The sequence below is a fragment of the Heliangelus exortis genome, chromosome 1, assembly GCF_036169615.1.
Source record: "Heliangelus exortis chromosome 1, bHelExo1.hap1, whole genome shotgun sequence".
NCBI lineage: Eukaryota > Metazoa > Chordata > Aves > Apodiformes > Trochilidae > Heliangelus > Heliangelus exortis.
This window is the reverse complement of record NC_092422.1, coordinates 142,443,860-142,462,691: the sequence shown is the minus strand read 5'-3', so window position 1 is coordinate 142,462,691 and position 18,832 is coordinate 142,443,860. Positions and strand designations below refer to the sequence as shown.

At 38.7% G+C, this 18,832-nt stretch overlaps 1 protein-coding gene across 1 annotated transcript in view; it reads right to left on the bottom strand.

The window, feature by feature from the left end:
- The window catches only part of RFX4 (regulatory factor X4), a 76,789-nt gene extending 60,841 nt beyond the window's left edge, over positions 1 to 15,948 (bottom strand). The window contains exons 1-3 of the mRNA XM_071728862.1: positions 15,868 to 15,948; positions 9,034 to 9,094; positions 2,961 to 3,084 (exon numbers count right to left, since the gene is read on the bottom strand). Coding sequence (XP_071584963.1) covers positions 2,961 to 3,026 — 66 coding nt within the window. The 5' untranslated portion in view covers positions 3,027 to 3,084; positions 9,034 to 9,094; positions 15,868 to 15,948. The remainder of the gene's footprint in view (positions 1 to 2,960; positions 3,085 to 9,033; positions 9,095 to 15,867) is intronic.
- Between the last annotated feature and the right edge of the window lie 2,884 nt (positions 15,949 to 18,832).

The window sequence follows — 18,832 nt, the reverse complement described above, 5'->3', positions numbered from 1 at the left end:
TAGAAAACACTGGCTGGACAGTGGGGAGAGAATTATGATGCTAATGCTGAGGACACTGCCTGACTGAACAGCCATGAGTATGAGGCAATCAGTCAACATTTCTATTGCTCTGAACAAGCCATTCCATGTGGGAATCTAAAAAATAATGAAGGAGGTGCAGCAAGCAGATGTGTAAGAAAACTAAAAGAACTAAGACCTCGATGTAGTAACCGGGACCTGGGAATTACTAAATGTATTGCAGGGAATCATGGAGATATTATAGAAGATTTAGGTAAGACAATGGATTTAGGGAACGCAGGAGATGTTAAAAACAAGGGCTGCCTGTTCAGCTGTTTCTGAATAACCTGTCCTCCATGCTCCGTTGCAGATGTTGTCTCTCATCAGCCTTAAGAAGGACACATGGGCTGAAGCACTGTCTACAAAACCATAGTCTGGAGAGCTGACTTGCAGGCAAGCTTCATATATCTCAAGTGGTATGTTTAAAAGTGAAATCAACACTTTTCTGTTAATGAAGATGTAACCAAGTATATAACAACACATTGGGATGTTACTTACTACAGTTTGTTTTAATACACTGAACTCCACGTCTCTCTAAAAACTACCAGTCTGTTAAAGAATCTAATAAATAAAAGAAGTCTAAATATTTAACATTGCAAACAGAGCTAAAACTCAAAGATGAATCATAAATTCAGTGTGTTCTACTGAAAGGCAAACTGTCTACAATTAGACAGAACAACTAACCCCTTTCTCTGGAGGAGATGATAGCTGCAGGGCTCTTGATGATTCCCAGTGAAGACAAACATATCTGTGGTCTCTGTTTCAGCTGCTAAGTGTAGAAGCCCTCAGGTAGCACCTATTTCACTGCACTGCCTCCAAGGCATTTATGCAACACACATTGCCAATAGTTGTTTAAGTCATAACAAGCCTCTTGTCTAAAACTTCATCGGTGTACACTTTATCTCTATTAAGAGAACCTGACTGCAAGATCTTGGTTAAAAGAAGTGGGTGTCTGCCTTGCAGATCTTTATTGCTGCACAGTATAGTTTCTTAGGAATGATAGGTTGGACAGAATCACTGGGTTCTGCCCTGGGTTCTGCAGATGCAGAAGCTTGTTCCACTTTCATACTTGTGCCAATGTTGTCTGAGGTTCCTGGAAATACCTGTCTGGGGGCTTCTGTTTCCAAATCCAGAAGTAATGGCCACATGAAGCAGTAGTCTGGGAAAGTACAACAAGGATTCTGTATGGCTTTCTCTCCACAAAAAGGGAAAACAATTTTCATGCATCGCTGCCTCAGAACATTATTGCAAGCAAGAGGAACACACTTGGGACATGTGAAAAACACACTGGAATGTCATAATTTTTGGCTAGAAGACACTTGTAGGTCAAGATCCTACTGATGAACAGGTGTGTGTGCATGAGGGGCAGGGAAGGAGGAGGATGGAGTCATATATAGTAACATATATAGTAACAAGCCTGCTGCATACTGAATATTGGTGAGGTCCCTGGTAAACATATATACTGATGAAATAATGTCAGAATATTTGCACTTTAAAATTTATCGAAGCTTTTAGTACCAGCAAAAGTAAAATCCTACCCACATTCCAGCTGATTTAGCATGTGTGAAATCCGTTTCTTTTTCTCTATATTCCTAAATTACGTTGCCATTATACTTAGCATTTGGTAGAAAATCATATATAGAACAAAGTACTTTGCTAACGCTTACACAGCATATTGAAACAGGAACCTAGCAGATTCAGAAACCTAGCAGGTTCAACTGAAATATTCAGCTCTTCAAGACACAACAAGCACAGTAATGTTACAACATATCAGATTTTTCTTGCCTTGCAAAGCTGCTCACATAAAGATGCACTATAGAGAATAACACCATTCAATATATTCTTCTCCTTCACCCACCCTTTACACAGGCACTTACCCTAAGAGTATTTTTCCTTCTTTGAATACCCAACACATCTATAGAATAAATGTCATAAAAACTAGATCATAGCTTGCAGGACAATTGGCTTCAGATTCATGGTTGGAAGCATTCCAAAAACAGTGGCAAATTTTGCACTCTGTTTTTTTCACAGCCTACAAGTTTTAGAGGCCTGTGACCCATTCTAGAGTAAATTTTCACTTTTAAATTATAACAATATAAAAAGATTATGCTATTTTTAACTGAGAGTAAAACACCATCTGACCAGCAAATCCAAAATAAGAACTTTATGTAACATCCTAGCCAGACACTAATGCCTGCTAATGAAATACAGCATAAGAGTTTTAATGCTCACATCTGGAAAATGCACAGCTGCATCTGCACTAAGAGTGCATCTCCATTGTGAGTCTGGAGTTAACCACAGTGACTCTTACTAGAGTTGGGCTTGAAAGTGGGAGCACAAGGAACCACAGGGCAAAGATAACTTGGTAGCTTGTATCTGCAGTGCCACACGAGTGCTTTTAGATGCTTTCTGGACTTACACATTTGGAGGCTTTGCACTCCACTATTTGCCAGTGTAAGCTGATAACATTAATTCAGGGATCTCCATATCATCCCTACAAGATATCATAAACAAGTCCTAGTACTAAATGATTGATACTTTACCCTTCTATTTGTTAAACATACATATTTGTTAAAGCAAAGACACAGTGCAGATGTGTTTACACTGGCTTGTATCTGACTTCCAAGCAGCTGGTATTACATACCATGTACCTATCAACTAGGCTGGGGACTGAAGTAATAAAAAAATGTAGTATATTCTGGAGCTTAGTCATGATCAGGAATTATTCCAGCCATCTAAATACTTAAAGTCCTAGCCTTTGTTCCCAATAACATGAATACACAAGAGATTCCATGCACATACCTCTGTCTCTAATGGTAAACAATTATTTACTTCTTTTCAATAATCCAAACTCACTTGAACCAGCTGAGAGCTCAAGGCATGAAGCTGCTGTTTCAACTTACCTTCCCAAAGCTGGCAGCATTAACAGGCTGTGTGTCATTTTTCTCACAGAAGTCCAAGTAATGCATGTAGAGAGCACTTCGAGGAATGCAAACTCCTTCTGCAATCTCGTAATTCTCCTCCAGCCTTTAAAAGCAAATATCAAACAGAGAGAACTGCAAGTATGTTGGATGTCCTGCATGGTAAACTGTGTGCAAAGCTGCATCTTTAAGATCAAACATTTTGGCTTATGCTTGTCTAAATTTTATCTGCTTTCATCCAAAGTGCTCCTTCCAGCTCACTTCCATAATACTTACCTGCTTCAGCTGCTTTACACTTGCTATCAATAACATAGGTTGTGAGTTCTCAGGCAAGCAGAGATTATCATACAGGGATTTGGGGTTCTGACCATGCTCTGAAGTGGTTTGGAAAAAAATATTCTGGTAATTTCTTATACTCTAAAAGCACCCTGCAGTAAACAAATACATGTACAACTACGAAACAACAGTTCTCTGAGGGCAGGAAATTTCTGATTCTTTACTGGACAGACCACGTTTGGTTCATGACACTCTTTTTACTCATGTCCAGCTACAAAATACCTTACCTTGAGGAAGTGCACGTGGCTAAAGCAAGTTATTTGCAAATACTCAGGAACATTCACAAAATCATTCATATATGTTATTTTCTGTCTGTCGCTAATGGACAAAGTGAAAAAGAGCCCACCATCTGAATACAGTGCTGAATAAAATAGTGAAATAGCATCCTCTTCTGCCTTGGAGAAACTGTTATTTAAAGAAGCAAACACACGACTATAAAATTCTAAATTAGGCATCAAATATATGATTAAGCATATGCTTCATCTTTAAAATCTGAAACTGAGCTCATTATTAGTCTATAAATTAGAATAAACATTCCTCTGAAATGGCATTTTTATGATTGCTGATCCAAAAAGGTTCAAGAGGTATTTACAAACACACTTAACTTTAAACCATAATTAATATTGTCATTCATGGTGTCACTCATGCATTTATGTGTACTTGTCTGCAGAGCTGGCTAGAAGAAAGTAGGTACAACTTCCTCTCAGACATATTAGAAAATTATTATATATTCTCAAAAAAAAAAAATCAATTTTTACAGTAGGTAAGTCCTGCCATTTGATAGCTGTGGAACACCTTCCAAATATTTAGTTTCTCTCCCTCCTTGCCTTTTTTCAGGACCTACCTACCTTCCATTTCAGTTATCGTGATCATTTGTGACTGCAAACTATTTTAATAAGATATCCGGCTAGATGAATGGAATCAGTTTGTATGGGCAACATCTATTCTTCTTTGGTTTCTACAGAAATATCATCGTGGCATCTTTCCTCAAATTCATACTGCTTGAACAAAAACCTCCTTTCAAAACCTGGAGAGTTCGTTTGTATACTATAGCTGCTAATTGGAATGTCAGCTTCCGTGACCAAGACAGGACAGAAAGAAAAGCAGTTAATTATTTCTGTTCATATCTGATGAATTTTTCTCTTTTTCTCCTCTCTTTCACAGAGAGTCATTAGTCTGACACTGAACAATGCTCCATTATACCTGAACTTTTTTTTTTTAATGATCAAAACCCCATCTTGCTCCATTTCTTTTATTTTCCTGTCTTTTATTTAACAACTTTATCATATTTTGAATTCAGCTTCCTTCTACAGCATTGTAGAAAGATAAGGAACTCAATCTTCTACCTAACAAATCATTATCAGAAATAATATATATAACATTTTAAATGCCCTAATAAAGCCATGTGAAATCCAGTGGTTCACAATGAGACCTTTTGTGCTGCTACAGTATAGCAATAAAACCCCTAATCCTCCCTCAGGAATGACAATTCTATCTGTCCCTATTACTGTTTCCCTCTTCATACTTACATACTTCTAGATCAAATGAAATTATTCTATAGAAGACTCATGTCTGTAGTGTTATTACAGACCTGGTTTTAGATATGAAGGGAACCAAACAACTGTGATATTAACCACTGCTAATTACAGAAAAAATTCTAGGACAGATTAATTTTATAGCGATTTCTGGGAAACCACTAATCTAGGGAGAACCTATTACCTAGCAAAGCTTTACCTTCCTCTTTTTCACTTTTTAATGTTGTAGAAAATAGAATAATTTTGTTGACTTTAGTTTCACAATACTGTTATTATTCAGAGCACCTGCACTGTAAAATACCAAACTGTATGGAATGAGGCTGTCCGTGCTCTGAACAAATCTACGTTTGGAGAATTAGGGAGAATTAGACACAAACTGCTCAAATCGAAGTAAAATAAAGTTTCACATGATTTGGTCAACAAGTTCACCAATGAAATAACAATGATCATTTTAGAGCCAAGTGTTTAGCAAGCTACAGCTCAATAGTTAATAAACATGAAATAAACATAGGATACTAGGTATTGGCATATTCATGCTTTAACAGTTAAATTCAAGCTCATGTAGTTTCCCCAGTTATGATCTATTTGGCAGTCCTGCTATATTTACCAGGACTTTCACTTCATTTTGTATTATCAGCAAAACAAACCCAAACAAAAACATAATTCTTCTTGCCAGGGAAGGGGTATTTAGCCAGTCTGCCAGTCATCCAGGCATGTTTCTTGGCATCTTCAGCTACTTCTTCTTCCTCATCATTTATAACATTCAACATACTTCACACCTTTGGAGAGGCATAAGCATTAAGGAGAGAGAGATCCCCATGGGACTGGTTTTGTTCAGTCTTTACAGGAAGACTCCAGAGAAGGAGTAACTAATAAAATTGATGGTGAAATCATAGCCATGTGACAGAATTTAAATTTAGAATTTAATTTTATCTTGCTTCATTTTCCCTACTACTTTCTTCCTCTTCTTTTTCCTTGCTACTGACATTGGTTTCCGTTCTCCACCACTCCATTGAGCTGTACCTGATAGTAGCACCTACCAGTACAAATATAACCACCTTTAAATTGGCAGACACCAGACACTACAGAAAACTGCAGTGCCTCCATTTGCCAGAATAACACAAGTTTGGTACAGTGGCAATAATTATAAGTGGACAATAATTTAACCTATCACTTCCACCTCTTGAATCCACCCAGAGACTCCTGAAAGAAGGCAGGACACATGCTTGCCCAAGCTATATTCAGTCTTTTGTCTTTTTTGACTGTGCAAAAACTTGCTCTGAGGCCTAAGCAGGCCTGTCAAACATGTTAAGCAAGACCTACAGAAGCCCTGCAGGGCAGCATTTGGGCAGTGCTGACCACAGTAGTTTACCAACTCGTGGGTTTCTACATGCTAGTGCAGTGCAAATAACCTGATGCTAATGTGTCCAGCTTCCCAGAACAGTGGCAACTTCACACAAAGCTTGCTACTTTAGCAATTTGACCATAACTTTTGAGCTTAACATTTTATTTACTGTATCAAATCCAGCAGCACAGTTTCTCCAGGAAATATCAAATTCTGAGATGCAGTGTATAGGCTGGAAAGTATAGGCTGGAAAGTATAGGCTGGAAAGTATAGGCTGGAAAGTATAGGCTGGAAAGTATAGGCTGGAAAGTATAGGCTGGAAAGTATAGGCTGGAAAGTATAGGCTGGAAAGTATAGGCTGGAAAGTATAGGCTGGAAAGTATAGGCTGGAAAGTATAGGCTGGAAAGTATAGGCTGGAAAGTATAGGCTGGAAAGTATAGGCTGGAAAGTATAGGCTGGAAAGTATAGGCTGGAAAGTATAGGCTGGAAAGTATAGGCTGGAAAGTATAGGCTGGAAAGTATAGGCTGGAAAGTATAGGCTGGAAAGTATAGGCTGGAAAGTATAGGCTGGAAAGTATAGGCTGGAAAGTATAGGCTGGAAAGTATAGGCTGGAAAGTATAGGCTGGAAAGTATAGGATGGAAAGTATAGGATGGAAAGTATAGGATGGAAAGTATAGGATGGAAAGTATAGGATGGAAAGTATAGGATGGAAACCACCAGAAAAATGTTCTCTGGTACAGCTGGTAGGCTGGGAAACCTTTACCTCTGGGTCTATTGACAAATGAGGCAATTGTTTAATTGCCAGATAAAGAAATCAAATTTGAAAACTTGTTTTCTGTTGTCTCATGTATTGAGAAGATTGAATGGAGGAAATCGCAGATGCTTCAAAATATTCAAATATAATAACAATATAGTTATAATAGATACATTATAATACTTCAAAATACAAAAGGGGAGAATGTCTGACCTACCTAAACATGTAAGAAACACAACTCAACAGACAGGTAGTAAGCCAGTCCTTTAGCAAGGGGGAAGGGAAGATGATTCTTTTCAGAATCAAAATTCTAGGATTCTATTGCAAACACTGCTGAATGAGCATTAGTGTGCACACTGCATTCCAGCAGGGCTCAATATCCCAAGAGTTTAGGGATTTTCTAACCTCTATGACCGAGGAAGCTTGAAAGTATTTGGCAAAAGATGGTTTACAGTATTTGCGTGTTTTCTGTTGGGAACAGTTTCATTGGCATGTTCTAATTAACTCTGAGTTCTTGGCTGCTAACATTATTTGCTCCTGTGAAAAAGACAACTGGCTCTCCTGCAAAATGAACATTGTTCTGAATTTGGGACTGGTAAGCTGTTATTTTATTTTAGCTAGATATTGCTTTGTTATCATGTTTGAAATGCGTTGAAGTTGGGTGGGTGAATCATGGAAAGTAACAAAATATCTATATGATATTTCACTATTATTTAAATATTTTCTTTCCATAATCACTCCCTTTATTCACTTGTCTTAAACTTCTGAAAACCAGTACTTATGTGATACAAATGTGTACAAAGAAGCAATAATTCAGAACTAAATGCCTTTATTTATATTTCCCATATAATTTAGACTGGAAATGTCTGCAAGATTCATTGAGGTAGAACACTGAATACTTGCAGCAACCTCTTTGAAATCAGCTCACAGATCTTGAGTTTTTTAAAGCCTAAAATTTAAGTGATCAAATTTAAAAAGCAAGAACAGCTGAAACAATCCAAATATCTGCATATTTCACAGAATCCCATAATTTAATAGGCATAGAAAAAGTTCACTGAATGAATTATTATTCTTTCAGTTAGGTCTCCCAAAAGACTAACAGAAGCAGGAAAATAGTTTTGCTGAAGACCTCATATTTTTTGCCAATAACCTCATATTTTCACCCAGAAAACTATGATAACTACTTACAAGTGAAGTGAAGGCTTTTCTTCAAAAGACTTAAAAATAGCTAAGGAGTATGGGTTGTCAGATAAGTATGCTCCAAGGTTTTTCTCAGGGCTATGTCCTGCCAGATACAAGGAACCTCCTGAAAGATGCTTGATCTTGCAATATTAAGAAGGTTAACCAGAATTTAAAAAAAAAATTAAGGGAAAATTCACCAAAAGTCTAAGAGACAACATGTCAGAAAAAAGTCTTAGAGAAAAAAAGTCTAAGAGAAAGAGGTATCAGAAGTATAAGCAACCTTACAGAACATGCAGCCTAAAATACTGCTGTAAATCACAGTGAACAGCATTTGTTCATTTTCCACAGCACATTAGACTAACCCAGAAAATTTCCTCTCCCCATCTTCTCTTCTTCCATTCCTAATTACCCTTCATATCTTCCCCTCACTGAATTTGCAGGGGAATTTTGGCAAATTAATCAAACGTCAAACACTCCTCTTTTTGTTGTCTTTTACATTAAATTACAGAAATCTCATATCAATAAAACAGTCAGTAAAGGTGGGCTTCCTCATACACTGAAACTAACACTGAGGCTTGAAAAAAATTCTCAGTACTAGTTTTCTTTTTGTGAGAAATGTAACAATGATGACAAACCACAAACCAGTAGCTGGCAAGGTGGCAAACGAATCTGCCAAGTAGATCTTCTAAATTATATCAGAGGTCTCCTATGTTCAAACAAATCCCATAAGAGTGAGACATTTGTTAAGAAATGCTGCACTGGATACTAATGAGACGATTGAAAACATATAGTGAAAGTATCTTTAGAATTGTATCATGTCCAAGACTTCTATTCTCTTCAGCTGGAAAAAAAATGTAAGAAAAAACAGGTTTTCTTGATTTTTTTTAAAAAAGCCCCTTACCATTGCAGTGTAGCTGGAGTTGAGTGGGGTTTCGATGCTCTATTATTTTCTTTTTCCTCATCTGTTAAGAAACAAAAAAATGCAATGTAATTTCAGTGGGAAAACCTCCAGCATTTATGAACTGGTAATGAGTTATCTGACAAAAAAAAGTGTTCTCAAGTGCCAAAGCTTCCTCAAAATATTGGCTAAATTGTGGAAATGTAAATAATTATGTTGTTTAAGCTAGCATCTGTAGATACTGCTTAAGGCAATAACCCTTGTGAACAGCATTGACAGCAGTAGTAGAGGAGTGAACAGGAATAAGGACATTGGAAAGGATAAATTTATATGAAAAAAAAGCAACTCCCATACCTCCAGCAGCATGTCTGAACAAAAAAAAAAAAACCCAAAACAACCCACTTTCGTTTTTTTTAAGGGAACATTTGCCTTTTGCAAGTTTGATATTAGATGAGGCATTTAACCTAATGGGGTTCATCCACGGTTGTGATCCTAACATATGTATTAGATGTTTATAAATTTGCAAGAAAAACTGAAATTAAAAACATTCTACAATATACTTAATTTATCTTCAGATAATTTTTCTGATAGTATTCCTCATTAATGGTTTCTAAGGTAGCTCTCTGATTTGCCAACTTCCTAAAAAAATTTTAATAGAGGATGAATAAAGACAAAGATAATTAAAATAAAACTCCTAAAATACTGGCTTGTTCCTCTTTTACATTAGTTCTTTTGAAATGATTTAGAAGTACATATAGATTAATTCTTATTAAATTGTGATTTCTGAAGCATATAAAGCATGCCTGTGAAGCACACTCCAGAGGAGTTATTTTAACAACTTTATCCCTGATTAAAACGTTAAGCACGAAAGGCTTTGATATCTAAACACTGAGATAAACCACTGCACCTCTACACCAAGCAGCAAGTTTTATTTTTTCATACAATCAACTTTCAGAAGTTATTTAAGTGAGGCTTTAGGATGCTGAATCTGAAGGTAGCCACACTGTCTCCTCTTAACATCAGATGCAGTTAAGACGCCTCTTGCGCCGTCCTAAGAACCAAGGCGCAGATAAAACGCTGTCTTTAGCCTGTGAACCATAATACTTCTCCCATTATATATGTAGGAATTGTGTTAAGTGAACATCCTCCAGCCTTCGAGGCCAGTCCCCTGAACGCCAGAAAAACCCAGATTTAGTTACCAGCAGACACTGGGAGCAACCCCTCTTCTCCATCTGCATGACAATGGGCCTCTAATTATTGGACCGCACACTCCTTCCCTGCCTTTCAGGGGCCCGCTTTTATTCAGCGCACAGGACCAACAGACACATTTCAAATCACTTTTAAATTGTGTTTTTCATCTGTTTTTCCTAAACAAATGGTCGGCGTGCAACAAACCTCCATCACACAGGCCTTGAATGCTGAGCGGCCCTCGCTGCTGCTGCTGCCGGCCCCTGAGGTTCAACAGCAACCTCCGGCCTCACCAGCAGTGGGACAAACACCTCCTCCAGCCCAGATTTAAACCACGGGGTGGATAAAATAGTTGGGGCCAACCCCTCTCACAACCTCAATTGTTTTGTCCTTTTTACCCTTAACCAGCAACAGGGATGCCCTAAGCTCACGCCTGACCGACCTTCCTTGGGGAGGAGGAGATGGCCGTGTCTGCAGGGGACCAAGTGCTGGCTGGGGCAGGGAGTTCCCCTGCTGTAGCAATGAAAATTATGGCTGGCAACCACTTGTCTTGCCAACAGGGACCTGTAACAGAGGGTGCAGGGACCCACCAGTGGGATTTGGCCTTTGCTGCAGGAAGGGGGATGCCACAGCGAGGTACAGCTACTGAAGCTGATGCCCAAAGGTAGCAGCAGCATGAGAAAGCCACTGATCTAAATAAGCACTCATCTAACAAAGGTGCAGAAATCCTTAGCAACTTCTACCTGTGAAACCAAGAGCTGCCACTCCTCCCCTTCCCAGATTAAACCTTTTGATTATCTTTCTTGATTTAAAGCAATTAGTATTCAGAAGTCTGTTATTAGATGCCTTCCCCTTGCACTAACTAGACTGCATTTTTTCCTGGATATGCAGCACTATCAGACTAAATTACATAACAGACCATCTATATCCCTTCCATCCCTCCCCTGGCTGTTTTTCACTCAATTTGAGGAAGCACCTGTGAGCAGGTGCTTTACCTAACCTGCCCTCAGACACACTACAAGCCAGCCATACTCAGCTCCTCCCAGGTAAGAATGTGTTTGTGTTTTAACAACAAAAAATAACAGTTAAATCATAAACTGCAACTTAAATCCTGCCTGCCCCTCAAGGATGTCTGCTTCCTGAGGATTCTTCTTCAACACTTTTCAGCATCCTCCACTGTCATTTAAAATCAAGAAGGCGAATGATGGATTTTCAAATTATTTAAAAAAAAAAAAATTTAACCTCCATTTTCCATCAGAGCATTACCCATTTCAACAAAACAAAATCAAGTGTCTGTACAAGAAATCAGAACTGTTTGTTATCTGCCAGTGGACCAGATGTCAGCCAAAATATTTCTCATTTTCAGCAGGTGCTAGCAGAATTATTAATTTTCAGAAAACCTTCACTTTTTAATGACATAGATGGAAAGAATTGCACATAGTATAGGAATGGAGTTGACCTAAAATACAAACTTTCAGTATTACATATACAAGTACTTTATTCTGCCTCATATAGTTTAATATGATCTCAAATACCTGACTAGCAGAAAATAATAAATATCCCTTCTCCTTATGTTTTAGTTGGTAGCAGAGCATTTAGTGGCTCCCCAGTTGAGCAGAGGATGCTTTGTATGCTTCTTGACTTAGGTTTGATCCTAGAACTATTTGTACAGCATGAAAGAGGTAAGGCATGCTGGTTTTCTTTACTTTTTGGCCTGTCATTTTACCACTTCCCATCAGAACAACACTGTAGATTAAAATGAACTCATACCATTCAATATTCTTTACTTTTAAAATCAGATCTATTTTGTAAATAATAATAAAAAAAGAAAAAAAAAAGAAAATAAAGACACTGAAAAGTCTTGCTCCAAGTCATTATCAAAGAACAGAGCTGGCAATTCTTTTGTGACAAATTGCAAAAGGCCCTGGAGTCACAAGGAAGAGCCCTGCTCCTGTGGCAGCAGCACAGCACCTCAGGAAGAAATCCATCTGCAAGGAACAGATCTATTGTGTTCACACCACTGACAGTAAGAAGACTACAAGGATTCCAAGGAGAGGTACCTGGTTAGGTAGGAAACCTGGTACTCATACCAAGCTTAAAGCAAATAATAGCTTAGACAGTTGCAAGTAAAACTCTAAGCACAGAAGAGGCCTTCAAATAGATTTTAAAAATCAGCTAATCTGTGTACTAGGAAAATAGTATTTTTTGGATCCCAGAGATACCGGTTTTTCTTCCCAAACTCCATGGAAATTTCTTTGCTATAAGCTTTCTCCTTTCAAAATTTTATTTCAAAGCTACCAGAATATAGTCTTCTCTCTTACTTACATGTATCCATAAATAAGATTCAGACTAGTTAGCATCTTCTCCAATAATGGGACATTTTAAAATCCTCTGAGAACCATAGGACCGTAGTTCTTGTTCAGTAGGTATGACTGAAAAAGGAAAGAATTTTCCCCAAGGAAAATTTCAACCAAATCAAGAAGCTATTTTAAAAATATTTTTCAGTGGAAGAATAAGAGGTTTAGTTCAAAGAAAACAAACTATTGGATGAATCTTCCATTTCAGCCAGTCTGAGCATGGACTTTGAACACTTCTTTTGAAGCACAAAAAGTAGTCTGAATCTTTTCTTTTATCTCAAATGAACCATCTACACATTCTCACTTCTAAATATGAAAAAAAATTTGGACAACCAACCCTTCCACTTCATCGTGTAGTATCATTGCTCCTTCCCCAGGGAACTGAAGGTGAAACTTTCATAATCCTTGAATTGTATTCTTCCAGACACATTTCAATTTGGAGAATCTGGCTCAATGCACAGTACACAGAAAACGTGTTGGATTTTTTTAGTTATTAGATACGAGGTTCTGCAATTCCCTTTCTGTTTGGATCTTTGGGCTAATCCACAGAGCATGGAAGTGGTGGAAGGAAAAATGCTTAAAAAAATGGAAACTGAAATTAAAAAAGGGTTCCAAGAGAAGCGCCCTGAGAAGCTGCAAGATGTGAGGAATCCACAGCTGTGTCATTGCTTTTCCTCACAGTGGAATGCAGATTGAAGAAGCCTGTAGGTGTCTGGATGAGAGCAGAAGATGGCAAAGGACCCCTGTAGCCTGAAGTTCAGCCTCATGCTCCAGCTATTAGAAAAGGAGATCAACAACACTGCTACTCCAGTCCTAAAACCCTATGGCTGTGAACATACAGGAAAAAACAGTCACAAGAGCAAACCTGATACTGTGTAAGAACATTATCAGTTCACAGAGTAAATCTTCATAGTTTTTGTTGGATGTAAGGGAAAGAAAAAACAAAACCCCAACAGCAAAGCCACATTTTCTCTGGTAGAATTCAGCCAGCAGCTACCTAATGTATTAAAGGACAAAATGAGTAGCCAGGGGGAAGAGGGATGACGCCTTCTTTTGGCAACAGATGAAAACTGGAGCTCAGCTGACTAAAACAATTTGACCACCATTCCAAAGAATTCAAATAGGGTTACACAAAATATTTTGCCTCCCGCTGTTTGCAAACGTATAACTAGATGGCTTGGAAACCTTGTTTGGTGTGTGGGCACTTTTATAGAAATATTATAAAGAACTCAAGGGCAAGAAAGGAGGACATACCAGAATGATTTATAAGGTTAAACTTTTTCGTTTTGTTCCGTGTTTCATAGATTATTGGTCTTCTAGCTGCTGGGCAAGTGGCTTGTTTTTCTTTCCTATACCTTCCTCTTCACCCTTGCCCCCTAAACCAAGGATGACTTTTCAGATGAATTAGTTGTCCTATCTGCACTTCAGAAATGCTGGTATCAGTGCAAAGGAAGCACCTGGAAGAACTGGCTCTTAAGGAAGCTAAATGATACCAACTCTCACCTGGGTTTCCATTGTGCACTGTGACAATGGCTTCTGCACAGAAATTGCAGGATAAATGTATTTTTTTATCAGTTTGTTTTATCAGTTCAAACTTTGATGTCTTTCATAATGATTGCTTGTCCCTTAATTCCAGTAGCAGAAAACTGAATGAACAACCATCCAACCTTGACAGTGTCAGTGTCTGAAACACCTGCTCTTGCTGATCCATGCAGGTCCCCTCCTTACTGTCTCTAGGTATGTGGAAGTTTTCTCATGTTCAGATGTAAAATGAAAGCACATATAACAAACTACCTCTATTCTGGTGACAGCATATTTGGGGTAACAGATCTAGAACAGAGGGAGACTTATAATCATGACATTACAGGTTTTTTTTTAATCTATCCAGTGGTGCTAAACAATTACCATGACAATAGTGCCTTGGCCTGTGAGACTAAGGAAAATCTCACTATAGTCAATAGAGTTGAATCCTGAATTCTGACCCTATTAAGAGTCTGAAGTCACAACTCACTCATTATTGATTCTTCCCATCACTTTCACAGTTGCATCATAATTAAAAGAACTTTGTAAGTGCCACAGATTCTTGTAAATGTATATTAATAAGGGAATCCTTTTTGTTTTCCACCACAATTTACTAAAATTTAATTTTTAAAGAGAAACTAATTTCTAAATCCTGGGTTTTTAAAACCCCAAAAATGCAAAGCTGACTAAGTTTTCTTTCCTCTCTTTTAGGATTCTTATCCACCATCTTCAGCTTGGGAGTAATGAGTTAATACCATGCTTCTAACACCTCCTTTCTCCTTCAGAATAGACATAGCCTCAAAAAAGAACCATGGACAAACAAGAGTAGGGCTCCAGCACAGCAGATCCCGTGATCTACTAAAACAGATTGCTGCAAGGCATGTAATTTTACTGTGACATCAAAATAAATGAATTGTCTTAAAATGCAAAAAATGTAAAAGAGACATTCAGCAATTAAGAAGTCATCTAAAAATACATTTTCTAAACTTGCTTGCTTGAATGTTATAAAAATGTCAGTCTTTTTAAATTAAAGAATTCAGTTTGCATTACTATTCTGCAATGTGAACTAATGTGACACACAGAAGAAATCATGAAGAGTGTTTTGCTTTAGGCAAACTAAGTTGAAATGGCATAAATAAGGCAAGTTAAATGGTAAACTAAAATTGACTTACATTTTTAAAATAAACAATTAGATTATTTTAGGATATTTGGTTCCTTTTTTAATTCCATGCTGTTGTTAAAATCAAAATCTAAAATTACCATAGCTAGAAGAGAGAATAAAAAAATAACTATTTTAAAATGAGCTAGATTTATAATTATTATCATTATTTTAGTATGATTTTTAAAAATTCAATGATTTGTTTAATTCTTAAAAGAAAGTTTTTTCTATGTATGATTTGATATAGTAGTACTGAAGAACAGTACAATTTTTTCCTGTATTCCAAATGCATGGTGATCACCAGGAAAAGCAAAACAGATCGTTTCACACATTAGCTAATATTAATAGTACATGTTAGAGGTCATCCGACCTTTATTCAGTGATACACAACTTCTTCTGGTTGTTTTAATTAATAGATAATAGTACTTCCTTTTAAATAATGCAAAAAACCAAACGCTCCAGAAAGAAAAAAAAAAAAATTGCCTATGTCAAATGACTAGACTATTCAAACTACGGAGCACTAAAAAATATCACTGAGAAGTAGCAACATGTACAAGGGGAACATGGACACTTTCACAGTAATTTATTTTAAATGAAGGACAAGTTACTTACTTTCATCGTTAGAAACATTCCCCAGAGAGGTGTGACTGGAGTAGCGTTTGTTTTCACTTTCATTGAGACATCGTTCAATCCAACTCTCTGCAAAAGAATAAAGATGCTCTTTTTCTACTGTTTGTCTTTGCATAAGAGATAAACTTCCAACACATAAAACTAAACAGGCACCAATTTTCAACAGATGGTGTTCTGTAGCATATGTTAAAACATTCTCAGTCTGAGGTTATTTCGCAGGAAAATCCTTTCTTACTTCCAAACTTAGATGTTTCTTTTTAATTTAATTTTTTGTTTGTTTGCTTTTAAAAGACAGAAGCTAAAATATTTCCATGCACACAGCAAAGCTCCTCAGGATATTCTCTCCCCTCTCAGTCATGTTACATTAGAAAAATTAATCATCTCATGTAGGCAACTGTGGACAACATAAACTGCATAAGTTTCTAAGTCTTTCTCTGGCAAAGACTTACAAACTTGAGTGTTTCCACTGCTTTTGAAAGGAAAAAAAATGTTGGTTTTTTGTTTTGTTTTTTTTTTTTTTTTTGGAAAGGACTCTTCATGTGTGTAAAATCAATCAGTTCATGTGAATTTTTGTTACAGCAGGTCTCAAACAGAGCTCTCTGACGTAAAGCCCTACAACCCCATTCACCCTGGTGGTGTCCCAAGCCCTACAGAGATCTTTCCCTTGATGGTAAAAGTCCAATATAGCAAGTCAGCAACCACTGAGCTACCTGAACCTTTGTCCCTCCAGGATGGTTACTAAGCCACTCCCATCCTCCTTTCCTGCTTCCAATTTATTCCCAAAGTCAGGTAAGGTACAGCATTACATTGATTTGACTCTGTCATTTCTCTTTCTGGAAGCTATAACATGCATCCTCAGAGGTTTTTAGAGGATGTACCAGGATCAACAGAATTTACTGTTACAGGTCTGCAGGGCAAAAGAAACCTTCATACATGTTTCCCTGGACAAAGTATGAAATGAGAGTCCTTAAGTTTGCCTGGAATCCAGGGGGTATTGCTACAATAAACTCTCACCCATCAGATTGTTTTTCAAGGGCATGCGTGTGGGCAGACAGGAACTTATGCTCACAAAGCTCTCTGTGGTCAAAGCAAAAAAAGGAAGGGATAGGTAGGAAGGCTGCAAGGTAGCCCCACAAGTTATGACAGGAAACCACCACACACTGAGCAAAGAGATGCACAAAAAATAAGGGGAAACAGGCCTCGCCGTCAGCACACACTCCCAAAGCCAGAAACACCTTCAAAGACATGGAAACGGCTGCAGATTCCTTTCCCTAAGCCACCCCTCAGACACACAGGGTTACCAGCACAGCACAGGCAGCAGCCTGCCAGCCAGAGAAAGCCCATCACCGTTGCAGGCTTGATGGGAAAGCAGAAGACCTTGGGAAAGATCTTGGGAAAGATGCCCATCTCATTTCTGGAAGGTAAAAGTCAGTGTGACTTCATTTCAGCACTAGGTGCCAACAAATAAATACACGCATAGTCACGGCCAGACACATCCTGCAGAAAAAATGCTGTTCAAACCCAGGTGATTGTACAAACCAATGTATATTCCTCTGCATACACACTCCAGACTGCCACACAAGCACACGGGACAGGGCATCTCTGCAGGACTTCGGAAAGGTCTGCTGAGAGCCCTTCAGAGGTCTCGCCATGAGTCTCCATGTGCTATTGCTCTGTGCACTTCTGTTTTTCAGGCACTGTAAAAGAGGCTGAGCAGTTCCAGGCCATTCCCTTCCCTCTGCCTATTTGCCCCCAGTAAACAAGATGCTGTGGTGCTGCCTCTGTTGGTACGAGCACGTCCTTGTGGGCGTCTTCCTCACTCACCAAACTGCCCTGTGCCTATAGGGTAGTATGCCTCTTCCTATAGCCAGCTCCTTCAAGGTACTTCTCTTAAAATCTGCAGAAATAACTCTTCCTGCCAACAGATTTTTCAGGATATGTCTTCCTCCATCAAATTCAACCTGGACTTGTAGAAAAACCACCGTAAGATCACGGACACCGCAGCTTCAAACTTGTCAGCAAGGCCCGTGCTGTCTAACCAGCTCCAGCTCACTGAGCAGCCCACAAGCCTGCAGCGACTCTGACTTCCAGGCTTTCCCTTCTCATGCTGCTCAGCTGCATCGGGTGGGGGTGTACCACCTCCTTGTCTAAAGGCCAGCACAACGAGATGGCTGCTTCGTGCCAGGCTTCTTTTACTCCCCCAAAAATGAGCTAACAGCATCTCTCCTCTCCTGCTTTAGCACCGTGAGCTGGGGGACAGGAGCTTGTATCCTCCCTGTGAGGTGAGGAGAAACTTGCTGCTGGAGACAACGTCAGAGAGAGGTGCTAGGAGCCCTGAGAAAGATCACCCTACCTCTCCTCCTCCTCCTTTCAGCTCACAGCCATGGCTGTATATAATTCCCTTGGCTCTGAGCCCAGCTGCAGGGAGTAAAAGGAAAGGCGGCTGCCATTAGCGCCAAGGAGAGACCGATGCCCAGCTCTGCCCTTTCTTTTCCTCCCGGCACAGAGCTGGGAAGCTGGGATGCATCCTCTTCCCTCGGCAGCAGGGAACTGGCAGCAGCCATCTTTAGCCACGTTCCCTGACTAAGTGGTAGGAAAAAAAAACTTTTCAAGTGTCACTTGTTCACAATTTTTAGCCATCCTTGAACACGTTCTGTCTCTCTGAATATATGCCCCTTTTTCATAGGTAAAGCAGGCAGTTTACACTGCAAGATATAAAATCTCTGGGATAGGGTGTAGTTACTGTTTAATTATGTGCTGCAGCTCTTTTGGTCCTGAGTCACCCTGGTTCAGCTCGCTGCAGCCTGAGTCTGGCTTTGTCTTTGTGGCCTTGCATTTAAATAGCTGATAGAAATTCTTCAAGCCTGGAAAGATACATGACCTGTCTGGCAGCAAAGAATGAAGAAAACTAACTCTTTTCAGCAAAAATTGCAGCAAGTTTATAGCA